The 23006-nt window shown below is 43.0% G+C and overlaps 1 protein-coding gene across 5 annotated transcripts in view; it reads right to left on the bottom strand.

Annotated features, from left to right (window-relative positions):
* Nucleotides 1-218: 218 nt before the first annotated feature.
* Nucleotides 219-23006, bottom strand: part of LARP4B (La ribonucleoprotein 4B) — a 77168-nt gene continuing 54380 nt past the window's right edge. For 3 of the 5 annotated variants that reach the window (XM_080918574.1, XM_080918575.1, XM_080918572.1), the window contains 9 exons: nucleotides 22770-22823; nucleotides 22464-22673; nucleotides 15320-15426; nucleotides 14746-14997; nucleotides 9091-9136; nucleotides 7305-7469; nucleotides 5186-5310; nucleotides 4981-5089; nucleotides 219-3924 (listed from right to left, as the gene is read on the bottom strand). In XM_080918574.1, coding sequence (XP_080774700.1) covers nucleotides 3640-3924; nucleotides 4981-5089; nucleotides 5186-5310; nucleotides 7305-7469; nucleotides 9091-9136; nucleotides 14746-14997; nucleotides 15320-15426; nucleotides 22464-22673; nucleotides 22770-22823 — 1353 coding nt within the window. In that variant the 3' untranslated portion in view covers nucleotides 219-3639. The remainder of the gene's footprint in view (nucleotides 3925-4980; nucleotides 5090-5185; nucleotides 5311-7304; nucleotides 7470-9090; nucleotides 9137-14745; nucleotides 14998-15319; nucleotides 15427-22463; nucleotides 22674-22769; nucleotides 22824-23006) is intronic. The other 2 variants (XM_080918576.1, XM_080918573.1) reach the window with 1 other exon arrangement.

Raw genomic sequence — 23006 nt, 5'->3', positions numbered from 1 at the left:
TTCAGAGGACTTGAGTTCCAACATCAACAGGCTGCATTCTCCACCAGTCCTATGCTGTGGGTGATCACAGAGGGGGCTGGATAACTTTAAATTCCAAACTATATGTTGTGGGCTCCCGTGTTTCTTCCTCATGCACAGTGATAAGAAACAAAAAGATCTTTAAAAAAACGCATTCTTGAAGAAAATTTTAATTTAAAAGAATCAAAAGAAAAATTGAACAGTGCCTAAATCTTTATTTTTCATAACCTACATTTTTTTTTCAAATTAGACAGTTTTACACAAAATGACACAAAAGGAAACTTAAATTACCAATAGTTTACATGTAAGCTTGATTCCAGTCTTAATGAAAAGTGGAACAGAAACAGAAACCCTCAGGCAAGCTTCCCCTTTACACTCCCGCTCTGTGACGTGCAGCTGTTGGCGCTCCTGGAATCTTCGATTGTCTGTTGCTTTCCGTCTAACAGGCTACTACGCACACAAACCCACAACGACAGCTCACAGAAGGGGACACAAAGACAGGTATGCACCATCAGTCGCCTGCTGTGACACACTGGACCAGTTTTTCAATATCAACTGCAGAAACCCTAGTACAGCAATAGAAGACTTTTTTTTTCTTTCTTTTCTTTTTTTTTTTTTTCTTTTTTTTTTTGCCACCCACTAGTGGCAACCAGTGATGCAATGACAGGAGGGATTCACAGAGACGTGACACTGACTACGAGAGAGGAATCACGTGAAATTCATGTCTGGTGAAGTGGGGCCAGATTCCTAGTCCATATTTCCATATGATAATTAAGCATCATCACACAATTTTACAAGTTAAAATGTCATTTGTGACTGTGGTATCTCTGATTCTATACCTTGAGATACTGAAAGGAATGAGTAAACTTAAAAAATAGATTATGAAAACCACGTATCACACTTGCTGTATGTGACATAGCAAGAGTCTGCATGCACCCTCAACGGCTTCCTATTTTGATAACTTCCATTTTTTTCTGAGTGGAAAACCTCAGTGTTCAGGAAGTCTCTGTTTGACATCATACAGCTATTTGGCAGATCACTTTTGCTTCCTGAAAACGACTGCTATGAAAGTCACATCTGAGCCGGGCTCAGTCCCTGCTGCCTGGCTGTCACAGGCTAAGCAGCGATGACGGTGTCCCGACCTTGTGCACCTGCACACCTGCCCCTGCGTGCGGCCAGCAGCCAGCGAGCACCGACACACGGGTTCTGTGCTGCCACGCTCAGCCTTGGGGAACGGACTTCTCATTAAAATCAAAGATCCTCTGTGGAAGCACCCTGGGGGTGAGGGATGCTGACCAGAGTCTGGCCCCTCGTCCAGCAAAGCTGTGTCGTGAAGGACCTGAGGCCTCAGGCTCGCCTTTCCAGAGAGACAGTATCTGCTAGTGTGGCTCAAGAGGCCAGTTGTTTCTTCTTCTTCTTTTTTGTCAGTGATCTGACATCTACAAGGAAACTTGTCCTATGTTCCTTTCACAGGCGTCTGAAACATCAGCACAGCGCATACGCCTATGTAACTGAATGACAGTCGCTCTGAAGGAAATGGTCACGTGCATCAGGCCATCTTTGCCTCTGGCAGGAAAAAAATCACTTAACAAAGTTTAATTTTAATTAGCACATTTTTTTAACTTTCATTGGAAGATCCTGCCAGTCTCTGCTCTCTGTACTCTCCTTCAAACCCTCAGACATCAAATGTGATTGGTATGTTCTTACTTTGTAATAGTATGAAAACATCCAAAGGCTTTGAATAAGACTTTCCATTTCCCTTTTGCAGCAAAGAGGCAAAATCAGTTCAACACACCAGTATAAGGGGGAAAGAAAAACCTTAACAAATTAAAATAATACTCAAACCACAACACTTAGTTTATCTACACCAGCTCAACAGCGACATTTATAATATATCGATAATTTTATCAGGTTCTTCTCTGTAGGGCACCTTTCTCATATGTTCTCACTATTTACACTGTACAGGCAGAGCACACTCCCGAGTGTGCAGGCAGAGCACACTCCCGAGTGACAGATTTAACACAGTAGTGACTATTTGCATTTACAGGATTTCTCAACAATCTGAAAAAAGACCAACTGTTGAAGATCTGCAGGTATGTGACAAAAACCACTGGAGTTCTTGTACAACAGTATGCGTTCTCAGCAAAACCAACACCAGGAGATCCGCATGGCAACTGAGCAATCCATCCACTCCTGCCAACCCAGGGGCAGGTCTCCGTGAGCTCTAAGCTGTCTTATACAAAAGTTAAGGCAAAGTCATTTTCAAGTTTAAATAAAATTCAAGTCTTTAAATATTGGATGGAAATAATTTTTTCCTTAGAAAAGAAAAAAGGAAACAAAACAACCTTCAGTCTTGTTAAATAGCATTTTGTGGAATAAGATGTATGGTTACACATAGCAGGAAATATTTTAATTTCTGCTGCTTAGAATACTTAAAGAAAAATTTTAGGCATTTTAAAACAAAATAATTTATCTGTAACTTTATTATAAACTTGCTAACTTGACTGCACTCTTGTTCTTCAGAAGTGCAGCATTTCTGGAAAGAATCAACAAGACCCTTGTCTTGGAGGTAAAAAGAGCAAGGGTTCTGTCCTCCGCCAGCCAAAGAGGGAGGGGGGGACCACAAACACCACTGTCTCCCGGCTAGGTACTTCTAAATCCATATGCCGATGCAGAGGTACAGGAAGACATCCACACACAGCTGGCTAAGAAAGGACTCCAGGGAGTGTGTGGGGGACACAGACAGAGCAGGCACTGGAGGATGGGAGCCAGGCAGCCCACTCACAGCGACACACATCATGGTACAACTTCATGGTCTGACGTCAGTGGGCAGCAGTTTCTAATTTCATCTAGGTTCTATTCACAATGTGCTTTGAATTTATTTTACACAGTAGCCACTTGGAGCTGGAGTGAGAGGCTGGTTACTTGCTCGCAGTGTATCAAAACTCAAAGGTTTCAGGTCTTTCTAGGGTGCTCTTTGCAGGTTCATTCTGCCCACTAGATCAAAAAAGAACTGTATATACATATGTATCTTGTTTTAAAGCTTGGGTTACCTGTTAGCTAACGGTTTAGGTGAACACAGCTCCTATGCCCAGCCAGTGTGCCAGTGCTCTGACATTGCCAGTCTTTGCTCTGTGAGGCCACGGCTGCCCCTGCCAGTACTCTCAGCCCCCATCCATTTGCTGGGACACCCTACCAATGTGCACTTGCAGACCAGCTATTTAAAAAAAAAAAAAAAAAAAAAAAAAAAAAGTAGCAGAGTTCCCTTAATTTAGAAAAACTCATTATAGCTTGCATTCGGAGCCACGTGGAGGCTTAATAAAAAATATCCATTTGTTAGGATAAATACATTTTCTATCCTGAAAAACATCAGACTTCTGTATCACCTCCAGTTAAGCACCAACCTAAAATAAGGTTTATATTATATAATTAAATCCTGAAAAATAGATTTTTTTTTTCAAGAGGGGGAAAATCCGACTCACAGAAGGAAGTGACTTGCAGGCGTCCCACGGGCCCCACAGACACTGCAAGCTTCTAACCAGCGGCTCATTCCGTACTGAGCGGGAGAGCTTCGTTCATGGTGAACACAGCTCTTCCTGACCCCTCCCAGGCATCCGGCTTTCACTGAGGAGACTTGGGAGGAGTGTTCTGTTCCCTGTTCAGACGCTTCCCAGCAGCTGGAGGAGAGGGTCGGCGCCCAGACTGCCTCCTCTGATCTTTGGGGACTCCAGGAGTGGACTTGAGGGCAGGGGACTCTCTGTATCTCTCCACAGGCTCAGCAAGCTTCTTCTCCTCCTTCCCACAGGCGACAGTGTTTGGCTTTTGTTCTTTTGGGGGTTGTAATGGGGAAGGAGGTTCTTTACTCGTTCTCTGACAGATCTCTGCATAACTGGGCTTTCGCAATTCCTGGAAACATAGAATGTAGGATTATGCATACAAAATATCAGGGATGGAGGCTCCTTCAGGGACGAAGTTACACACGATAAAGTTCTTATCTTAAATGTAGACACATGTACCGCATCGAGAACTCACTGTGAGGAAACAGTTGTTGGTGTAGGATTTACTGACTTTATAATTATGGTGCTGGAATATATCACTGCGTTTGGAATTACTCCAGAAAGAATTTTAAATGAAGATAACGAAACAATGCTGCTTCCTGGAGGAGGGGGCCTGAAGCACAAATACATTTTTTTTAACTTATGCTAGATTCTGTCCTTTTATTTGTTTAGATTCTATAAAACTAAGTTTCTATCAAAATTAAATAATTTGAAAATACACACCCATTTTTTTCCCCAAGCTAATCATGGTTGCCTTGAAAACAATATAAGTTTTTTAAAGATTTAAAAAAAATACAGACATCTTTGGTTTAAAAGAAGTCACTGCTTCGTTCCCTTGCAGTACAGCTTCCCCCTGAAGATGCCACAGAAGCCGCTCTATAAAAGCTAACATCCAGGAAGGCAGAGCAATAAAATGGTGACCAAATTCTGATCAACATGAAGCCTCAAAGCATTCTTGAAAAACATGGAAACCTATGAGGCTCGAGGGAAAAGAAAAGATGCAAACATTGGCCCCAGGACTAGTGAAGGTGCTGTGCTTACACAGACAGTGGGCGGCGACAGTATGGCACAGTGGTCAGGGCAGGAGTAGGAAGGATGAGGAAGCTATGGGCCACCCATGCCCTCCACCTCCCTCTGCCTCCAGAGTGCCTGGATTAAAGGCGTACGTGCACATCACTGCCCAGATAGTTGTTGTTCATATACAACATGCACAATAAATGCAGACATTACCAAACTCCATTTAAGACAGAGTTGAGACCTTCTTACTATCTGGAAGACCCCATACCGAGAAAGGTCTCAATGATAGGGTACAGAGATATGAAGGCACACACTAATGAAAACCCATCATCAGATGCAGGACACACATGGAACGCCTGAGTGCTGTGGGGGCAGGCATGGCACTTACTGTTGCTGCTCCATTCACCTGCACGGATTTACACGCAGTTGTAGTAGGGGTAGGAGGAAGTCTGTCCACACTGTGAGTTTCCCTCTGCTTTTCTGCCACCTTGGGATCCCTGTGAAAATGCCATCAGTTTTAAGGATCACACTTGATATTACAGATCATTCACGCGTGTGGCCTGGAAGAGGGCTGGCAGAACACTGATACTCACTCAGGTAGATGGGCCGGGGAAGGGGGACGTTCAAACGCTGATGACACAGCACAGGGCGCTGGCACGGAGGGCTCTCTGGGTACCACCACAGGGACAGTGTCTGTGCTTGCGTCTGTACTGAGATTCTGAAAGTCATTACATTAGTATTTAGCAGTTGTCAGATCTTTGCCCAAGAAGTTAAGGGTCTAACCATGGCAATCTCTAACACACTGATGCTGAATATACGGTGTATTCACCCTCCAAGCAAACAGAACAATGGCATGTCACCAACAACTGCCAAGTGACAGCACGAAGACACAAGAGAAGCCTCAGCGATGTAACAACTATATTTGAGACTGTCACCTGCTGCCCAGCACTCAACCTTCTTGCTCTCAGCAAATGCATTATAGTTACCTGTAAGCTTGTCTTATCAAGTGAGCAGCTTCAAACACACCTTACTTATCTGACATAGCTGGGGTGGAATTACCAAGTTACGCCATGGTTCACACTTATGACTGATACAAAACAAAGGCTGGCATATCCACCTACATAAATTTGGGTGCCTAGTGGTGGGAGGTAGAAGCCACAGGTGCTCTCACCTGAATCCAACAAACCAACCTTGGAAGCAGGTGTACAGAACTGCTTTACCCAATTTAACAGGCAAGGTCACCAAGCTGAAACCTGGGTGAATCAGAACTTATCCCATCAACAACTTGCTTAGTGTAGCTGTAATTCATACACGTGTATACATGGCGTGTCATTCCAGTTTGTGATTTTTAGGACAAGGTAAGTAATTGGCTTCAAGCTTAAATACAGAAAGACAAAATTTACTAACTGCTTTTTCTCTTCAGAGAAGGTAAAGTTCAAAGGTAAAATAAAGTAGGTGGAACTGCAGCTTTGGGAGAATAGTACAATTTACACTTTTGCCTGGGGGGGAGGGGTGTGGTGGGGGAGGGGAGGCTAGATGGACTGAGGCTCTGCTGGCTTGAGAACCAGGTTTCCTATCACTGCTCAAGAGAAAGGAACCTAACACAGGTAGCCAATGGCTTTCTACTTGAAAACATGCTCAGATGCAACATATGTTCAACACTGACTCTAAACACAGATACACATGGCACTCTACAGAGTCACAAATCCAGGTCAAGCATGGAGGAGCTAGATGGCCCAATGTCCCAACTCTCCTGTAGTTCCTGCAGATGTACCATCACTGGCAGCAGCGTAGGCCGTGTAACTTTGCCACAGAATCAAGAACAGCCTTTCAGCAACCGTCTGAAGTGGGAGGCCTGCTAGTACTCTTTACTAGAAAATACAGGCTCTTGGGAAGCACACTGTCCACAACTAAACTGTTGCAGCTACAGCAGCAATGTCATCTGCCCTAGCAACTACTGCAGTACCATGGTGGCTAAACTCCAAGTGGAGTGGTGTCCCATGCTCTAAAGAAAACACAGATGTGTGATCTGATGTACAGCCAGTTTACAATGCAGCAAAAGGGGTGCCTGAAACCAGGACCACTCTACAAGTCCCCCACTGTGTGCGTCTGTCCATCCACATGTGCCCCTAGCACTTAGCCATACTTTAGTAACTGGGCAGAAAGTAACTTCTCTACATGCCCCAAAGTCTTTAAACACTGATACTGGCAGAGGGACAAATCCCATTTCCGACCTGTTAGCTAAGTGTCCTGCAGAAGTAGCCCTGGACAGGAACCTCCTTGGACTTGAGGCTCCAGCTGCCTAGCAGTGATGACTGCAGTGACCCAGAGTTTACCTGAGGTCGCTCTACCGCAATTGAGCAAGTGAGCCTAAGCTTCTTCCCACGTGCATTATACATTACCACACATCCTATGTGGCTCTAACTCAGATTCCTGTGTCTCGTTCTGTGTTTTGTGAAACAAAAAAGCTCTAAATGTTAACCACAAAAACGAATCTAGGCATCTGTACAGCATAGGCTTCATTGGCAACCTCGGCAGATGGCAAGAGAAAGGATGGTTTGACCTGGCTCCAACGACAAACACCAAACACCCAGACCTCAAACCTTTCCCTGCCAGTTATATTCTCCTTTTAATGTGTGTAAAGGACCTGGGTCAAATCCTGGCACAAAATCAGTGCTTAGAGAACATCAGCAACTGTAACACATAGCTTACTCTTTCCTTTGAAGATCCTATGATCAAGCTGGAAAGCCTGTTTTCAAACAAATCCTCAGACTTCAAATTGCCTGCAGCTCCAGGTAATGGGGGGAAGTTGGACAGCCCCAGTTCGAAGCTTGGTGATGGTGGCTTTGGTGGTGTTGGAGACTGCGTCTGGCTGCTCTGCAACACAGTGACACCCCATAAGGTCACACAAGTGTGGAGTGACATCGGTAGAAACAGAAAGTGAGGCAAAGAATCTTCCGACTTTCACGTCCACCCCAAAATTTATAAATGTTGCACAAATAATTTCTAGGGTCCAACTAACTTGAAATTTAGGTCAACAGGATAAAATGTGAGTAGAGTCTAGACAACAATAATGTCAGAGTTCAAATGTAAACAGTGGGCCTGTGAGAGAGTTCAGTGAATATGCCTGCTGCCAAGCCCAAGGACTTAAATTTAATCCCTGGGCTCCAGCATAGTAGGAAGAAAAAAAAAAAATAAGTAAAATAAAAAAATAAAAACAAATAAAAAACGGCCCCAAAAAACCCCCAAAAACCACCAACCATCAACAACAAAGACCATTCATACAAGTTGTCCTCTGACCTTCATATATGGGCCAAACATGAGCTGGGCATATGTGCACATGCAATGTATCTAAGGTGACAAATAGAGGCTGTACTACTGACAACCTTCTAACTGAAGTTTACCGGTAATGAGTCCTCACACCTGTTCTTTTAGTAGCCTTCTTGGCGATCAGATCAAATGTGATCTCACAGAGCTTTAAAAGTAACCCTTACCTCAATGGCTCCAAAATGTCAAAGCAGTAACATTAGAAATCCAGATAACATAAGAGAGAAGCCACAAAGTGCTTCCTGCTGAGAAAAAGGTGATGGTTCTCCACTAATGGGAAGAAAAGACATCCACCTCACACGCCCTCCCACCCTGGTTGCTAAGATCTGTGGTATAGATGAAGCCTCTATTTGTAGTGCTGCAAAGGGAAGACAGGCCTATACCAGCTTGGCTGCTGCATCTCACTCCCAAATAAACTTGATGTTTCCTATTAGTCCAGGTTTCAGCATCCACTCTGAGTCCTAGATGTTTCCCCAGTGGTTAGGGAGAGAGCTCCTGCTTAAAACCCCATTATAGTTATCCACCAAGGACCTTTTCTGAACAGCCGCACATAGACTGACTAGTCATAAAAGTGAGCTCTTACCTCAACTGTTCACAGCACCTTCACCTACATATTAAGGGAACACACCATAAACCAGTTGGTAGTCACTATTCCTAAAAACTTCACAATCCTTTCTTAATTAGGCCAAAATGTCAGTTACAACGTAAGGATATCACCTTAAAGTTCTTTGCACTGTTCCTCCTCCTATCTTAGTTTTAGCCCATTTAATTAATGCTCATGTTTGCTTACTAATAGATTTAAATTTCTTATAAAGATAAGCCACTGGAGATAGAGACAGTGCTGTGAGTAAGACTGCTTGCTCTGTAAACATTAGGGCCCAAGTTTACATCCCTAGTACGTGCATAAAAAGACAAACATAGCTGTATGTCTCCAATCTCAGCACTGATGGGAAGAGACAAGATGATCAAAGGAGCTCACTGGCCAACCAGCCTACCTGAAACAGTGGGCTTCCAGTGCAATAAGAGACTGTCTAGAGACAACAAGGTTGAGAATGATAGACACCTAAAGTCCCCACGTCTGGCTCTTATGTATTTAAGTGCATGGGTTCACACATTAGTGCACTTCTGTGTGTGAAAACACAAATACACACACCCCACTTTATATACTTACTGTAAACTTCTCTTCTCTTTTCTTCCTGTAGCCAAAGGAATTTTTCCTAGAAGAAAGCAAAAGACCATTATTTTTCCCCTCACTTGGGAAATGAGCCAACCTTATCTTTTGTTCATGTATTCAAAGCAGCATGCATCACCTCAGTCAGTCTTTTAATATGTTTAATCTTTCATGAATAAATTCTGATTCTAAAAATCAACTTTTAAAAGGACGTCAGACCCAGGCATTGCAGCATATGCCTGCAGTTCTAGTATTGGGGTGGCTGAGGCAGGAGGCTGGCAAGCTCATGGTCAGCCTGTATCATGTAACAAGATGGTTTTACTGTCTTAAAAGTACAAACAAAATCCCAATGTTGAGAAGAAATCATTAAGTTAGATGTCTAGAAAGACGATAGAACAATAGTTAGTTATAGTAGCTACTTAAGAATTTTTAAGACGTGAATATTTAAATCCCTTCAGCTGGAATGACCAGATATATATAAAATCTAACACTAAACTGTATAGGTGAGCTATTTAAAACACAAACAAAAACTATGACTATCTATCCCTTACTGCAAAAGCCACTTAAGAACCTCTAAACCTTAAGAGGCCCCCGAAACCCAGGCCTGCCTTCCCGTCAACAGCAGAAAGCTTGGGCAGAAAGGCTGAAGTGTCCACAGTGAGTACTGCATCAAGGTTTGTAGCCTCCTGGAGGAGTCTGTGTGGCCTAAAGCCACACATGGATCTCAACTTGTAATTTTATTTTTACCTGTTTATCCCTTCTATTATTTCAACTGAACAGACTCCTCAAAGGAGATTCATTATATAAACTTAAGAGGATTTTTAACTTATTTATAGAAAAAATGGATTTCCTAAAGTATTTTTACTAGAACACTAAGCTTGAGGACTGCTCTACAGACCCTCTAGCTAGCCTTTAAGCTACTTTTCTGACTCTGGAATGGAGCCAGGCTTTCTGCTGAGCTAGCCTGGTAGGGGCTAAAGATGGGCATGAGCACCAGCCTGTAGAAAGACCCCTTGGTCCCACAGTGACCTGGCCTTTGGGCACGTGGGTCCACTGTAAGCACCCGTGTTACAGTTGCTGCCTCAAGATACCATAAAGGCTCATCACTGGGCTGGCTTACTTCAGGTGCCTGTGTACTAACACCAATGCTGCCTGACAAGTGTCTTTGTGCCAGTCCATGGCCTCCCACAAAATGTATTGCTGCCTTCAGAACACCTCGATAGCCTCCTAGGAACCTGTAATGTCAGGATGTCCTGGAGCATGCTCAGTGCCCACCCCTCAGAAAGTGAATGCAGCGTGAAGACACGGCCACAGGACTGATCTCAAGCTCTCATAGTGAACAGTCTGCTGTAGCAGAGACACAGGCAAGGAGATGGTCTCAGCACCACGCAGTTCGCCATTGGGAAACTGGGAACTCACATGTTTCGGACCACACATGGACATGCTTCCGCTCTGTGAACTAAGAGAGCTGACAAAGTCAAGATCAGCACCTGACAGTTGAAGTTTTTCACTATACTGACCTTGGCAAGCACAAGGGGAACAGATACAAGACCTAAGCCTTGAAGATTCTATGGGAACCTCTTAGTGCTTCAGACCAACAAAAAAAGTTAATGGGAAACAAGCACTCAGGGAGAAGCAGTGGAAGGAGACCTGTGAGCTCAGTAGAAGAGCAAGTCTTTCAGGAAGGAAAATCTAGATCACCTCCCCCCTGCTTCTGAACACACCCTCTAGACATGGGACATATAATTCAGAAAGAAGGAAGCTACATACTAATCCTGGTTCCATCAGTACATAGCTCAAAAACAGGACTGAGAGCTACATCTATTCACGGTTCAACAGTGAACATGGTAATCATATGAGTTTCTGCCAAGTTTCACTGGAAGTGTTAAGTCCTTACTCAGGTCACAGATGAAGTGAGAACATAACTCTTTTGTTGAGAATACAGAAGGATCTCCATTATCCGTCTGGTGAAAGCATAAACCTGTTCCAGCAGCTACCTGGAAGTTCAAATACTGCTGGGAGACTATCAGTGACCATGTCACCAAAGAAGTACAGCATACAGGTTACCAAGATCCCCTCCAGGCTCAGCCCTGCCTCTTTATTTCACTTTGTAAGGTGGCAAGGATTCTACAAACACTGCTTTTCCTCTGTCAGAAGCTCTGCTAACCTTTTATTAACAAGTGCTGGAAGAACATAGGAAATTTCCCTTCAGCCTACAATCTTTTTATACTGTGCCTGTTGGATCCAGAAGGTCTGCCGACTCCCCTCCTGGTCCCACTGCTGCCCTCCATAATTATGAGCAGTTATAGGTAGCAGCTCTGGCCAAACAAGAATTCCCATGCCATCCTCTTACGTTGCTTACTTACTGTGTAGAGACACAGGGGCCACACCTTTAAAATCAGAATATTCCAAACTTTATTGTGCATGTTATGGCAGTCTGAGTTTTACGCTTATCACTGCAATTGTTCTGGGATGTCATGAGCTTCACCCATGAAAGATGATGAACTTAATTGATGAATTTGGTCTGAAATGTTACTGACCAGCTTTATAGTTCCCCCATTTCCTGGGATACAACACTGAAATGATAGTTCAATGCCTTTCAAGTGTTTAAGTGAAAAGAAGAGCCATATCTCCTCTTTAAAATCTAGAAATGACTAGGCTGAGTGGTGAAGGGGAGTCACAGCAGAGACGTGAACACCTGTCACACCATCAGCCAGCGAGTACACGAGTAACAGGAGAGCCAACTGGCCTTCCTGCTGACAGAGGACATTCCAGTGACTCAGACAAAGGATGAAACCAGCCACGATATCCCAGCCAGTTATGAGAATGATGGGTAACAAGGTTCCCTCTTTTAAATTCTATGGAGTTGAGAGAGGTAAGGAAGTTGTAGATGCTGACAGCGGCTGGCACATGACACACGGGAAAGAAGTACCTCCCCTACACCAGAGCACATGTGAAGTAGCAGGCACTGAGGCAAAGGATGCAGAGAGGTAGCCAGAAGACCCAGCTGCCATCACAGAGTGGTTCACCTAAGTCAAAAAGAAGACACAATCTAGGATATACCAGCTACAGAAGTCAATGCCCAGCACTGAAGCTTTAATGGCTCAGATGACTCTCCACCATCTTGGTAGCTTGTGACTATTAGGACATAGTTACTGAGCATTTTAAGCAACTACTGAAAATGTGTTATTAAAAGTAAACGCTTCCTTTCAGATTGCCAATGCACCTGGCCATCCAAAAGCTCTGATGAAAATACAGATTAGAAACATGTTTTTAAAAAAACCCAAAAACTAACAACATGCATTCTGCAGTCATGGATTGAAAAATAATTTTAACTTTTGAGCCTTAGTGTTCAATAAATGCACGTCATAGGGACTGTGTACACAATGATCAGTCAGAAATGCTTGCCACGCAGTCATCAAGACCCGAGCTTGAGCCTCAGAACCTGCTGTTTCAAAAAACCACACCCTGGGACTAGGGAGATCGTACTTGTAAATTGCCTGTCATGCAAGCATGAGGACCAGAGTTTGAATCTCAGGACATAAAAGCCGGGCACAGTGGCTACACCTATAACCCCAGTATACACAGGGAACGACAGGCAGATCTCTGGAGCTCAGTGGCCTTCAAAGTTTGCCAAACTGCAGCTCTAGACAAAGGTGGACAGGGAGGGAGGAGGATGACTGGCACAGTCTCTGGCAGCTACGGGCATCACTCAAACATGTCTGTACACACATAGAACACTAGAGACACCAGACTCTCAGAAATCAAAGTGCCAAATGGCTATGTTTACAATCCTGGTATTGGGGTATTTGAGCCAAGGGAAACCCTGGCCTAACTGGTGAGCTCCAGTTAAATGAGGGAAACTGTCTCCGAAATAAAGGGACATGGAACTTGAGTAAGAGCCAAAATTGATAAACACGATACATGTAGCCTGCTTACTCCCCTCCCTGATACACACTCACAAAACAGGAAACTACATTCATACACAACAGCCATCCTCTGAAAGAAAACCAACAAAACGCCTCTGTAAAGGGCCTAGCATCTCAGGGGCTGATACACCTGTGGTTGAGGAGAGGCGGTCACAGGCCAACATTAACAGGTGTGGGTTTCAGTGGAGGAAGTGACTTCAGGGCAAAAGCAGGATGAGACCCGAGATCAGCAGGCTTCAAGAGCTGCCTCATACAGAGCAGCAAAAATGTGGTTTCCTGACATAGAGTTACTAATGACTCTTCCAGTGGTAATGATGGAAAACAAAAGTTTAAGACTATCAATGAGGTAATAGGCGGCAGCAGGGGCGAGATCTATGAGTAAAATAATCAGCAGCATATGCTTTATACAACAAAGAAAATAGGCAGCAGTGTCTTAGTCTTGGGCATCTCACACCTATCCTAACCTTCAACACTCTGAATCTCTCGTCAGCCCACTAACAAAAGCTCTTGTGGCTCCATTTACCATGACACCTGCTTTTTTTTTTTTTTTTAAAGATTTACTTATTTATTACATATAAGCACACTGTTACTGTCTTCAGACACATCAGAGGAGGGCATCAGATCTCATTATAGATGGTTTTTTTGAGCCACCATGTGGTTGCTGGAATTTGAACTTATGACCTCTGGAAGAGTAGTCAGTGCTCTTAACCACTGAGCCATCTCTCCAGCCCAGACACCTGCTTTATTGTACTGGTCTAGACCCATACCTGCCTCATCTCAGAAGAGTGTGTGCCTTTGGTCTGACTCTGTACCAAGAAAGAGGAATCAACAGTTTTGAGTTGTCACTAATCATGCTGGAAAGCTTGAGACTTTTTTCCATTTAAAGATTTCAAAATAGGTAAAAAGAAAAAGCCTAGGTTTGTCAGAGGAAAATCCTGACAGGCTTCATCACATTAGCAACTGGCCTAGTTAACACCCAGTAGGGTGCAGACCCCAAGACCCACCTGTTTCTTTTCTAATCTCTCATATCTTTAGAATAATAATAAATGGTAGGGGAAAAGACTGTGAGCAGGAAGGAAACTGCATCGGTCCCTTACATCCACAGTGCATGGAAAGCACCCTAGATTGGATAATGACAACACCAAGGCTCTGAGACCAGAAATAATGTGGCAACCGGCACTGCACTACAAGAGCAGCTTTTGTTTATAGTTATATTTAGTAGAAATGGAACTTGAACCTGGATTACGTGGCTACCCAACCCATGTCTGTCTACCAGAACCCGGGCACGTCTGTGCTGACATGCCCTCTACAGCTGAGCCACATACCCAGTCCTCCTTACTACCAGCCGGAAAGACAGGAAGGCCAGGGACCCACGGGACACACCTTGGAGCCTGTGTCTGTCCAGGGCAGTGACCTAGAGGGCCAGGGCTAACTGCTAGGGTGAAACTATAGGCAGGAAGAACAGAGGTTAGAAACTGTACAGCTCCTAAATACCAGCTTAGTTTTATGAAAGAAAATGTCATTCTTTTAAGAAAAAAATAAGAATAAGCACTTAAGTCTATGCTCTAAAACTGACTATTCTGAGGAATTAAGGGAAACATTTTATAGCCTTCTATTTGATTTTTTAAGTGTATTATGATATGATTATAAAAATCTAAGTTGAAACAAAATATTAGTTTATAATTGACACATGATACCTGTTTGACAAAATATGTGAGTGACTTACCTTCCTCTCCCTAAACCAGGAGAGGATTCAAGACTACTTGGCTCCACACGCCCAGTTCCAATCTCTCTCTTGGCATAAGCTGAAGGGTTTTGTATTCGTGTTCTAGTTTGCCCTGCTTGCCTCGTCTGTGGGCTCCGGACACCATTAATTAATCGATCTGCAGTGAAGTTAAATATTGAAGGACTTTCTAGCAGCCCAGGCCCTCTCTCTGTACTAGGAATCGCATGGCGCAGATGAGACTTACTAGGATTCCTGCAAATGAGATGTTTGTATATGCTGAGTTATAAAGCAATCAAGGAGTATAGAATGAACATGCTAATGTGAACTATGTATGTCAATCTGTTTCCTACTGAATAAACACATGGTAAAAGCTTCCCCCAAAGCCTTCTCTGAAGAGAACCTCTTCCTTACTACTGGCATCCATTTCGGGGTTTACTTTAGATTATAGTTTTAAGTTTCAGGTAGTCTCATCTCTGATGAGCATTGTTAGTGGTTACATAGATCTCTCATTACAAACAACCTAGAACACCACAACATGAAGCTCATGAGCACTGAAAACAACCTTTGAATTTACCTGCTTCTAGGAGGATATTGTCTGAGTGATGTCAGAGGAGACGTTGCAGGTTTGAAGGTCGGAGATGTAAACCCATTTATAAATCCAGTACTTGGAAAAGGAGTTACCTGGATTCACAAAACAAAGCAAAAACAAACAAAAAACAAGCGTGTAAAAACATGAGACATCAGTTGGATTTACACTATTGTATCTTGGATAAACCAGATTATGTCTTCCTCTTGCCAGAGATGTTAATTCCATTTTATGCTTAAAAATACACTTTATGCTTACACTTAAGTAAGTAAGGAAAAACTTACAATTACTAAAGGTAATGGCTATTGATCATGCAAGCCAAGGCTATTGCTAAGAACTTTCTGCCTATCGCGTAATTAATCCTTGTAATAAGCAAATGAGAACAGCAGGAGGACACAACATGGAGTCCAGAGTACAGGTACCTCCTGGTGACGCTCAATTTCCTAGGATAGTTACTGCCACTACTAGTACAGCCACCTCCAACCTGGTCAGAGGTGGACGATCCTTTATGTTCAGTGGCCTTGATAAAAGTCAGCAAAGATGCTAACCTTCTCACACCCTCACTGCTCCTAACCATGCCTATGTGGCTCCCACAGCTTTTGGCAAAGATTTCTTCTCTCCCCGCCCCGCCCCTTTTAAGGTTTACTTTCATGTAAAACTTGCTGTAACAAACAGCACACTATTTTTTAGACTATAAATCTTTTTCCAAATAATAATCTAAAGTGCTAAAGAACACATAAATACAATAACATAGGCCTTTAATCCTAGCACTTGGGGGGCAAAGGCAGGCGATCTCTGAGTTCTGATTTCAAGCCCAGCCAGGTACAAAGAGAGTTCCAGGACACCTAAGGCAAGTACAGAGAAACCCCTGTCTATAAATAAATAAATAAATAGATAGATAGATAAATAAATAAATAAATAAAATAACAAAACCACAACAGGACATAATGGCTTTAAGATTTGAGCTAAATGTACTTTTTCAAAGTTTAAGAGCTCAAATACAGGTAAGTACAACTCAACTGTTTTTAAAATCTTGACACATAAAATTAAGGTAAAACTTAGTGTAGGGCTCAGCGGCCTCTGGACACAGGTTTCACCATTTCAGGTCAATCCTTGGATGCCAAAGGGCTATGTCCTTAGAGTTATTCTTTGTTCTCTGGTACATATGTGTCCTAGCATGTGTCCAGCTACACACACACACACACACACACACACACACACCTTTTAGTGCATGCCTTTAATCCCAACACTTAGAAGGCAGAGGCAGGCAGATCTCTCTGTGGTTTCCAGGTGAGATCAGCATTGTCTACACACAAACATGCACAGACACACAGACAGGGGCAGTCAGGTTAAACCTTGTATCAAAAATCCAAAACCAAAATTTGAGTGTGGAGGAGATGGCTCAGGGGGTCAAGACACTTGCTGTACAAGCCTGGTGACCCAAGTTCAGTCCCTGGAACCCAAATACAAGAAGGAAGGAGAGAATCAACTTCACACTCTTGCTGTGGCACATGGACACAAAACCATCACCATCACCAATAATAACAAGATAGAAGAGTGAGATCACCAACTTCCGGCCTCTGGGGCAAGCAGTTTCAAATATTTTCCAAGTAAACACATTATTTTACAAGCACTTAGCTGCCTGGGGCCTTCCAGTTCCTGCCTTGAATTTTCATTAAACTGAAAGAAATAAATACAGGTCCCACACAGCTGAGAACAGGAAGAGGGAAAGGGAGGGAGAACCTAAGCAACTCTCTTTGGTGCTAACTGGAAATGGAAACTTTGATTTAAAATAGCTATTAGAGCTAAGATATCATTTCTTGACCAAAATATTAAAGGAAAACACTTAACGCCTGTCAAGGAGGATCCACTACTTGACAAACTCCACGATCCATAAAAACTATATTGCTTAGAAAAAAAAAATCTCTCCAAGTTACACAACAAACAGGAGGTTAATATCTAGAATATTTGAAGAAGCCTAAAATTAAACACCAAACCCCAAATCATCCACCTAACAAAGGGGCCAATGACTAGATACTACCCAGTTCTCAAAAGAAACACAAAAGACAAGTACACACTTGAAAAGGTACTCAGCAGCATCAGCTACCAGGGAAATGCAAAACCTGAGATTCTGTCTTAACCTGGGATACAAATGCTGGTGAAGAAAGAGGAACCCTAATTAGCTGCTAGTATAGATGGTGTGGCCAGTTTACACTATGGAAACCAGTCTAGAAACCAGAACTACATGACCCGGCTGTATCTCCCTTGGGTATTTACAGGTCTACTGTTGCTTTATTTATAAGAACTATTATGTGAAGCAAACCAAACTTAAAAAAAAAAAATACTGTGTGTTTTCTTTAATATTTGGAACCTAGACTTGAGGCGTGGGTAGTAGGTAGATGCAGGGAAGAGACCATGAAACTAGGAGGAGGATTACGAGAGGGGAGGAAGGGCCTTCGGAGGGAAAAGCAGAGGTAACACACAAAACATCAAGCAGGTGGGGCCATCTGAGAGGAAGTGGTGGTGGGGGTGGGGAGAACAGAATTAATGAGTACAAAGTAAAATAAAACACAAGCACCAAATGCAACAATAAAACCCATTACACCTTGTTGTTGGCTAACTTAAAAATTAAGAAAAAAAAAATTACATGCTACAAGAGCCACTTAACTCAGACCTGAGTTTTGGAGACTTTAAATGTGGTAAGACCACTCTGGGAGTAGTGAAACACACCTTTAAGCCCAGCAGAGGCAGGCGTATCTCTAAATTCAAGGCCAGTATAGTCTACAGAGTGAGTTCCAGGACACGCAAGGCTACATAGAGAGACACTGTCTCAAAACAAAACAAACATACAAAAAAACCCGTGAAGACCAAAGCATCAGTTTAAACTTATAATTTTCCACATAATACAAACCTCAGAAAAGGGCCCAGATCGGAGGACCTGGATATAAAACAAAAGGAAAGGCATCTAGACAAGGAGTAAGACAAGAGTGTCCCACTGCAGGAAGAACTCAGCAAGGCACATCTGGGCAGCACGTGGGGAACACACTGAGGCAGTTCCTCTACACATCTCTTCTGATGCTTCCGGGAGAGGCATCCACACAGTCAGGGTCCGTGCTCATAGAAAGCATCCTCATTAGGATTCATTAAAAAAAACAACATCATTTTCTTTTGTCTCTTACCAGCCTGTATTATCTATACAATGCAAACGGCTTCACTGTGCATTCCCTCCAAGGGTGCAATGTACTCAATCACAGCCACCTTGAGCTCTTACACCTCTTCTTGCCCTCCTTCCCATGCTGGCCCCGCCCTACAAACTAGAATTTCTTCTATTTCCATGCCTTTAAAGAAGAAAAAAAACCAAACACCCCTGACTGTCATATCCCACGTGTGAGAAAACCCTGCTGTACTTATCCAAGTCCAGCATTAATTATTTCGCTTAATGTATCGATCCATTTTTTCCCAGCAAATAATGTGATTTAGTTCTTTCTTCTCTATGGCTAAATGTAAACATAATATATCTGTTTTTCCTTTCCCAGTCCTGCTCTTGGAATGATGACTCAGAGACTAATTAGTTATTATTAAATGCCTAGGCCATAAGTGTTGGCTCATTTTCTGACTAGCTCTTATGTAACCATTGAAACCATTCTATATCTACCACCTGGTTAGTTACCTCTCCTTCAGTCCTGGACTACTTCTTCTCATCTCCCTCAACTTCTCTCCGAGTTCATCTACTTGATGGTTCGTTCCTTGTCTCTCCCGAGTCTCTCTTTTATTTTTTTACTATTTCCCAGAATCCTCTTTTGCCAGTTCTCCACTTCTAGTCCCTGCTTTTTTATTGACAGGTGGCTTACAAAAGATCCTTTCAACAGTTAGCACATAGTTCTCCATTGTATCTATTCACTCACCGATAGAACCTAAAGGATTTCGAGACTCATCTGTAGCACGAAATATTTAAAAAGCTAATATTAATATCATGGTAGTACTGTCTAGCAGTGACAGATGGCCTTGGTCTATCTCCAGCCCAGTGGACAGACTAAGCCCACAGTCTTTCCTTTTAGCCAGGGCCTGTATTACCCATGCTGACTCTGCCTCTCTGTGACTCAGAAATTGCTCTCACCCGGTCTCACTAAATCCCATGGCTGGCTGTTGCCACACACACCCCGTGTTTCCAAATTCCTGTGGCTGGCTGGGGTGCACCCTTGCACACCTTGCTCTGCTGTCCCTTTCTCTGGAACCCAGTTGAGAAAAACATCATACAATCAATCTTAGTTCAGAATCAACAGGTAACACAATCACTGGGGGAAGAATCTAGCATCCCAATTTTACAAACTATCCTGTTAGAATGCAGATGAATGTGCAGACATCTCTACTGTCTGTGAGTGCTTATTTCACTGGATGCATGCTAAGGGCCGGAAACTGGATGCTATTCCAGATCAACTTTTATATTTTTCCAGAATCTTCACACCGATTTCCATGGTGACTGCACTAATTTATATTCCCAGCAACAGTGTACAAGGAATCCTCCCCTACATCCTCACCAGTGTGTCAGTACTGATGACAGATGGAACTCTGTAGTTTGTATTTACTTCATGGCTAAGAAAGTTGTACAACTTTTCATGTATGTAAAAATTGGTCATGTGTATTGCTTCTTAAAGTTTTATCACTGTGAGAGATGATTTACATGTGGGGGTATTCATGTCACAGCACACATATGAAGGTCAGAGACGTCACAAAGTTTGTGCTGCCCAGCTTGTGCAAGTACTGAGACAGGTCACTGGCCCACTGGCTCTGCTTTCGAGCTGTCTGTCTGACCGACTTACCAGTTACTTACTTGTTCTTCTGAAGTGTAATTGTTTTGGCTCCTTGTGTATTGGGGTATTAAGCCTTTGTTGGCTGAATGTGGTAACAGTTCTCTTCCAGCACAGGCTGTCTCTAGTACGGCAAATGGTTCTTTCTTGGAAGGAACTTTTAAGCAGGACAGATCCCTGTTTGTCCATGGTTGCTATTGTGCTCTGAGCCACTGGGGCCCTATGTGGGCAGTCTTTGCCTACGCCTATGTCTCCATGTGTTTCCCTTTGGCCATTTCAAGGAGTAGAGACAGACATTAAGTTTTCACTTTAGATACTGGTATACCAAACACTGCTTACTGCAGTGTTCTAGAACTTGAGGGAGTGTTATGGGCCTGAGAATCTCCTGTAACTCCTGTCCTGCACATGGCTGGAGAGCTACCTTTAAAACATGGAACATACTTTTATTTCTTTTGTAAAAAACTTTTAAAATGTTCATAGGTATCAGGGTGTCAGATTCCCTAGAACTGAAGTTATAGACACTTATGAGCTGCCATGTGGGTGCTGGGAATTGAACTTGGGACCTCTGGAGGAGCAGCCAGTGCTCTTAACCACTGAGCCATCTCTGTTGGGATTCTGTAAACTACCCAGTTACCTGGCAACAGCCAGGTATGCTCCTCCCCAGTTACCTGACACTATACAAGGGGCTACTTGCCCCCTCCTCTCTCTTGCTCTCTCTTCTCTTGCCCTTACCCTCTTTCTCCCTCTTCTCCCCATTCCCTTTCCCTCCCCTCTCCACATGCTCATGGTGGGCCTCCACTTCTCTATTCTTCTTCTCTTTTCTCTCTCTCTGCCCATACTACCCTCTTAACTCTCCTACCCATGTGCCGAATAAACTCTATTCTGTACTATACCATCTGTGGCTGGTCCCTCAGGGGGAAGGGATTCCCAGACGAATCCCAGGCCTCGCCACACCTACATGGAGCACATCCCCCGAACTCTCTTTATCTTTTTCTAACATTGGTGCCGAAACTTGAGACATTTCTTTTTTTATATACACATCAAGCTCTCCAGTCCATTTTTATTCCTTAAGAAAATGAAATGTTCTACATTACTTCCTACAAGATCCAGGTCAAAGTCCATGTGTCTAAGGACTCTCATGAAAGCAACTTACCATCCCTGTTCCCAGTTGACTGTTATACTCAGAATAAGAGTTGATCTGCAACAACCTGGGTGCTTTTGTACATGCAATCTGTCTTCAGACCTTCCTTTCTTTGATCCTTCTAAGTTCACATGAGACATGAGCATCCCAATTAAGGTACACACAGTGGCTCATCAATCCTTACTGTAAGTTTAATGGTATTTTCTATTTATATCTACTTTTGCAGTATCAGCTCCTAGAAATACTCATTTTCTCATAGACGTTTATCTTCATATTTCAGTATTTAACAGGACCTGCGCTTTCAGGTCTCAACAGCTCTGTCTCAAGCTCCCTCTGTCCCACACCTCCCCTGCCTGTCTCATCACTGTCCCAGCGAGTGTTCTCATCCTGAGTACTCCACTTGTTCTCTCATCTGTTCCATAAGCATCCAGTACATGTTAACTGTAACTCCTGCAGAGTTAATAGCGTCCCTCCTGCTCTCTGACCACTGCCTTCTATGCATCCCACTCTTTATTACATTTAAATTAGCATCAAAATGTGATACAAACCTACAGACATGAACTCATCCCCCTCTGTAACCTGGGCCTCACGTTCAAGTTTACCATACAAGGTTGCCTTTCTTATCAAGGACCCTTACTGCAGCCTTTACTACATCGATGAAGCCAAATCAGAACCCACGTTTCCTAGCACCTATAGCACAAAGCTGGAGAAAAGTGACTATGCTCACTACAAACTTATAAATTAAACCAAAGACCTGAACAAAGGCCAAAAAAATGAATCATGTTATCCAACCCTAAGGTGGTTTTGTAACTATGTTGAGTTTTGTGAGACATTCATGTATCCTCCTTTCCTAGTCTGTTAGAAATCTACTGAAATGCATCTTCCTCTCTGACAGGATTCCTCTTGTCAAGTCCCTCTCTCTGTTCAGGACACCAGTTGAAGCCTTTACTGTACTGTGTCTCACAAAGGGAATGTTAAAAGGGAGGCAAGGGTCGCAGGGCTCTGTTGCACAAGATTCTATCTTGATTGTCTAATTAAAATTTAAATCTACACCACAACCCTGAGGTCTGGGTACTAGACAAGCTGTAGAAACACAGTTCTCAGATTAGAGCAGGATTTAGGCTTTCAAAGTGCCAAGTCTAATATCTAAATGTGAATTTAAAGCAGAAAGAAAAAGGCTTACCAAGGGTGGATCGAGATAACTATGAGTTGCTGACCACGTCTGGGGGGTGACCAGGCTGTACAGAGGGAACTGCTGCTGAGGACTGTACACTGGAGGTAAGTAAAACGATGTAGCATAACGCTGCTGTGTGTAAAGGTTCATGTCCAGAGGCCTAAATCCATTCTTTGGCAGAAATGTGTTTATCGCTATTGCCTTCGCTTTTATCCGTGCCTGTTAGGAGACATCCAAGATGTTACATGTTCTGATTAGAACACTTATGAATACTAGTCAGGCAATAAAGAAGCAATAAGCAATGGTTTTATTTACCTTAATTGGCTTTCCTTGGAAGGTCCTGACTTCTTCTCGAAGGTATTTATAAGCCTATGGGTAAAATTATCCAAAATACCATTCTGTTAACTCTACAGCTCAAATAATGTTATATATGGTTGTATACAGCAGACAGGGTCTAAAAAGAGTGATTTATGATCCTTTTTTGGTCACAGATCACTAAAAGCATTATTATAGAACCTGTACCCAAAATTATTGTAAAATATTTAAATATAC

Source organism: Micromys minutus (genome assembly GCF_963924665.1).
Source record: "Micromys minutus genome assembly, chromosome: 6".
Classification (NCBI taxonomy): domain Eukaryota; kingdom Metazoa; phylum Chordata; class Mammalia; order Rodentia; family Muridae; genus Micromys; species Micromys minutus.
The sequence above is the reverse complement of the archived record's forward strand: the minus strand, read 5'-3'. Positions and strand labels throughout refer to the sequence as shown.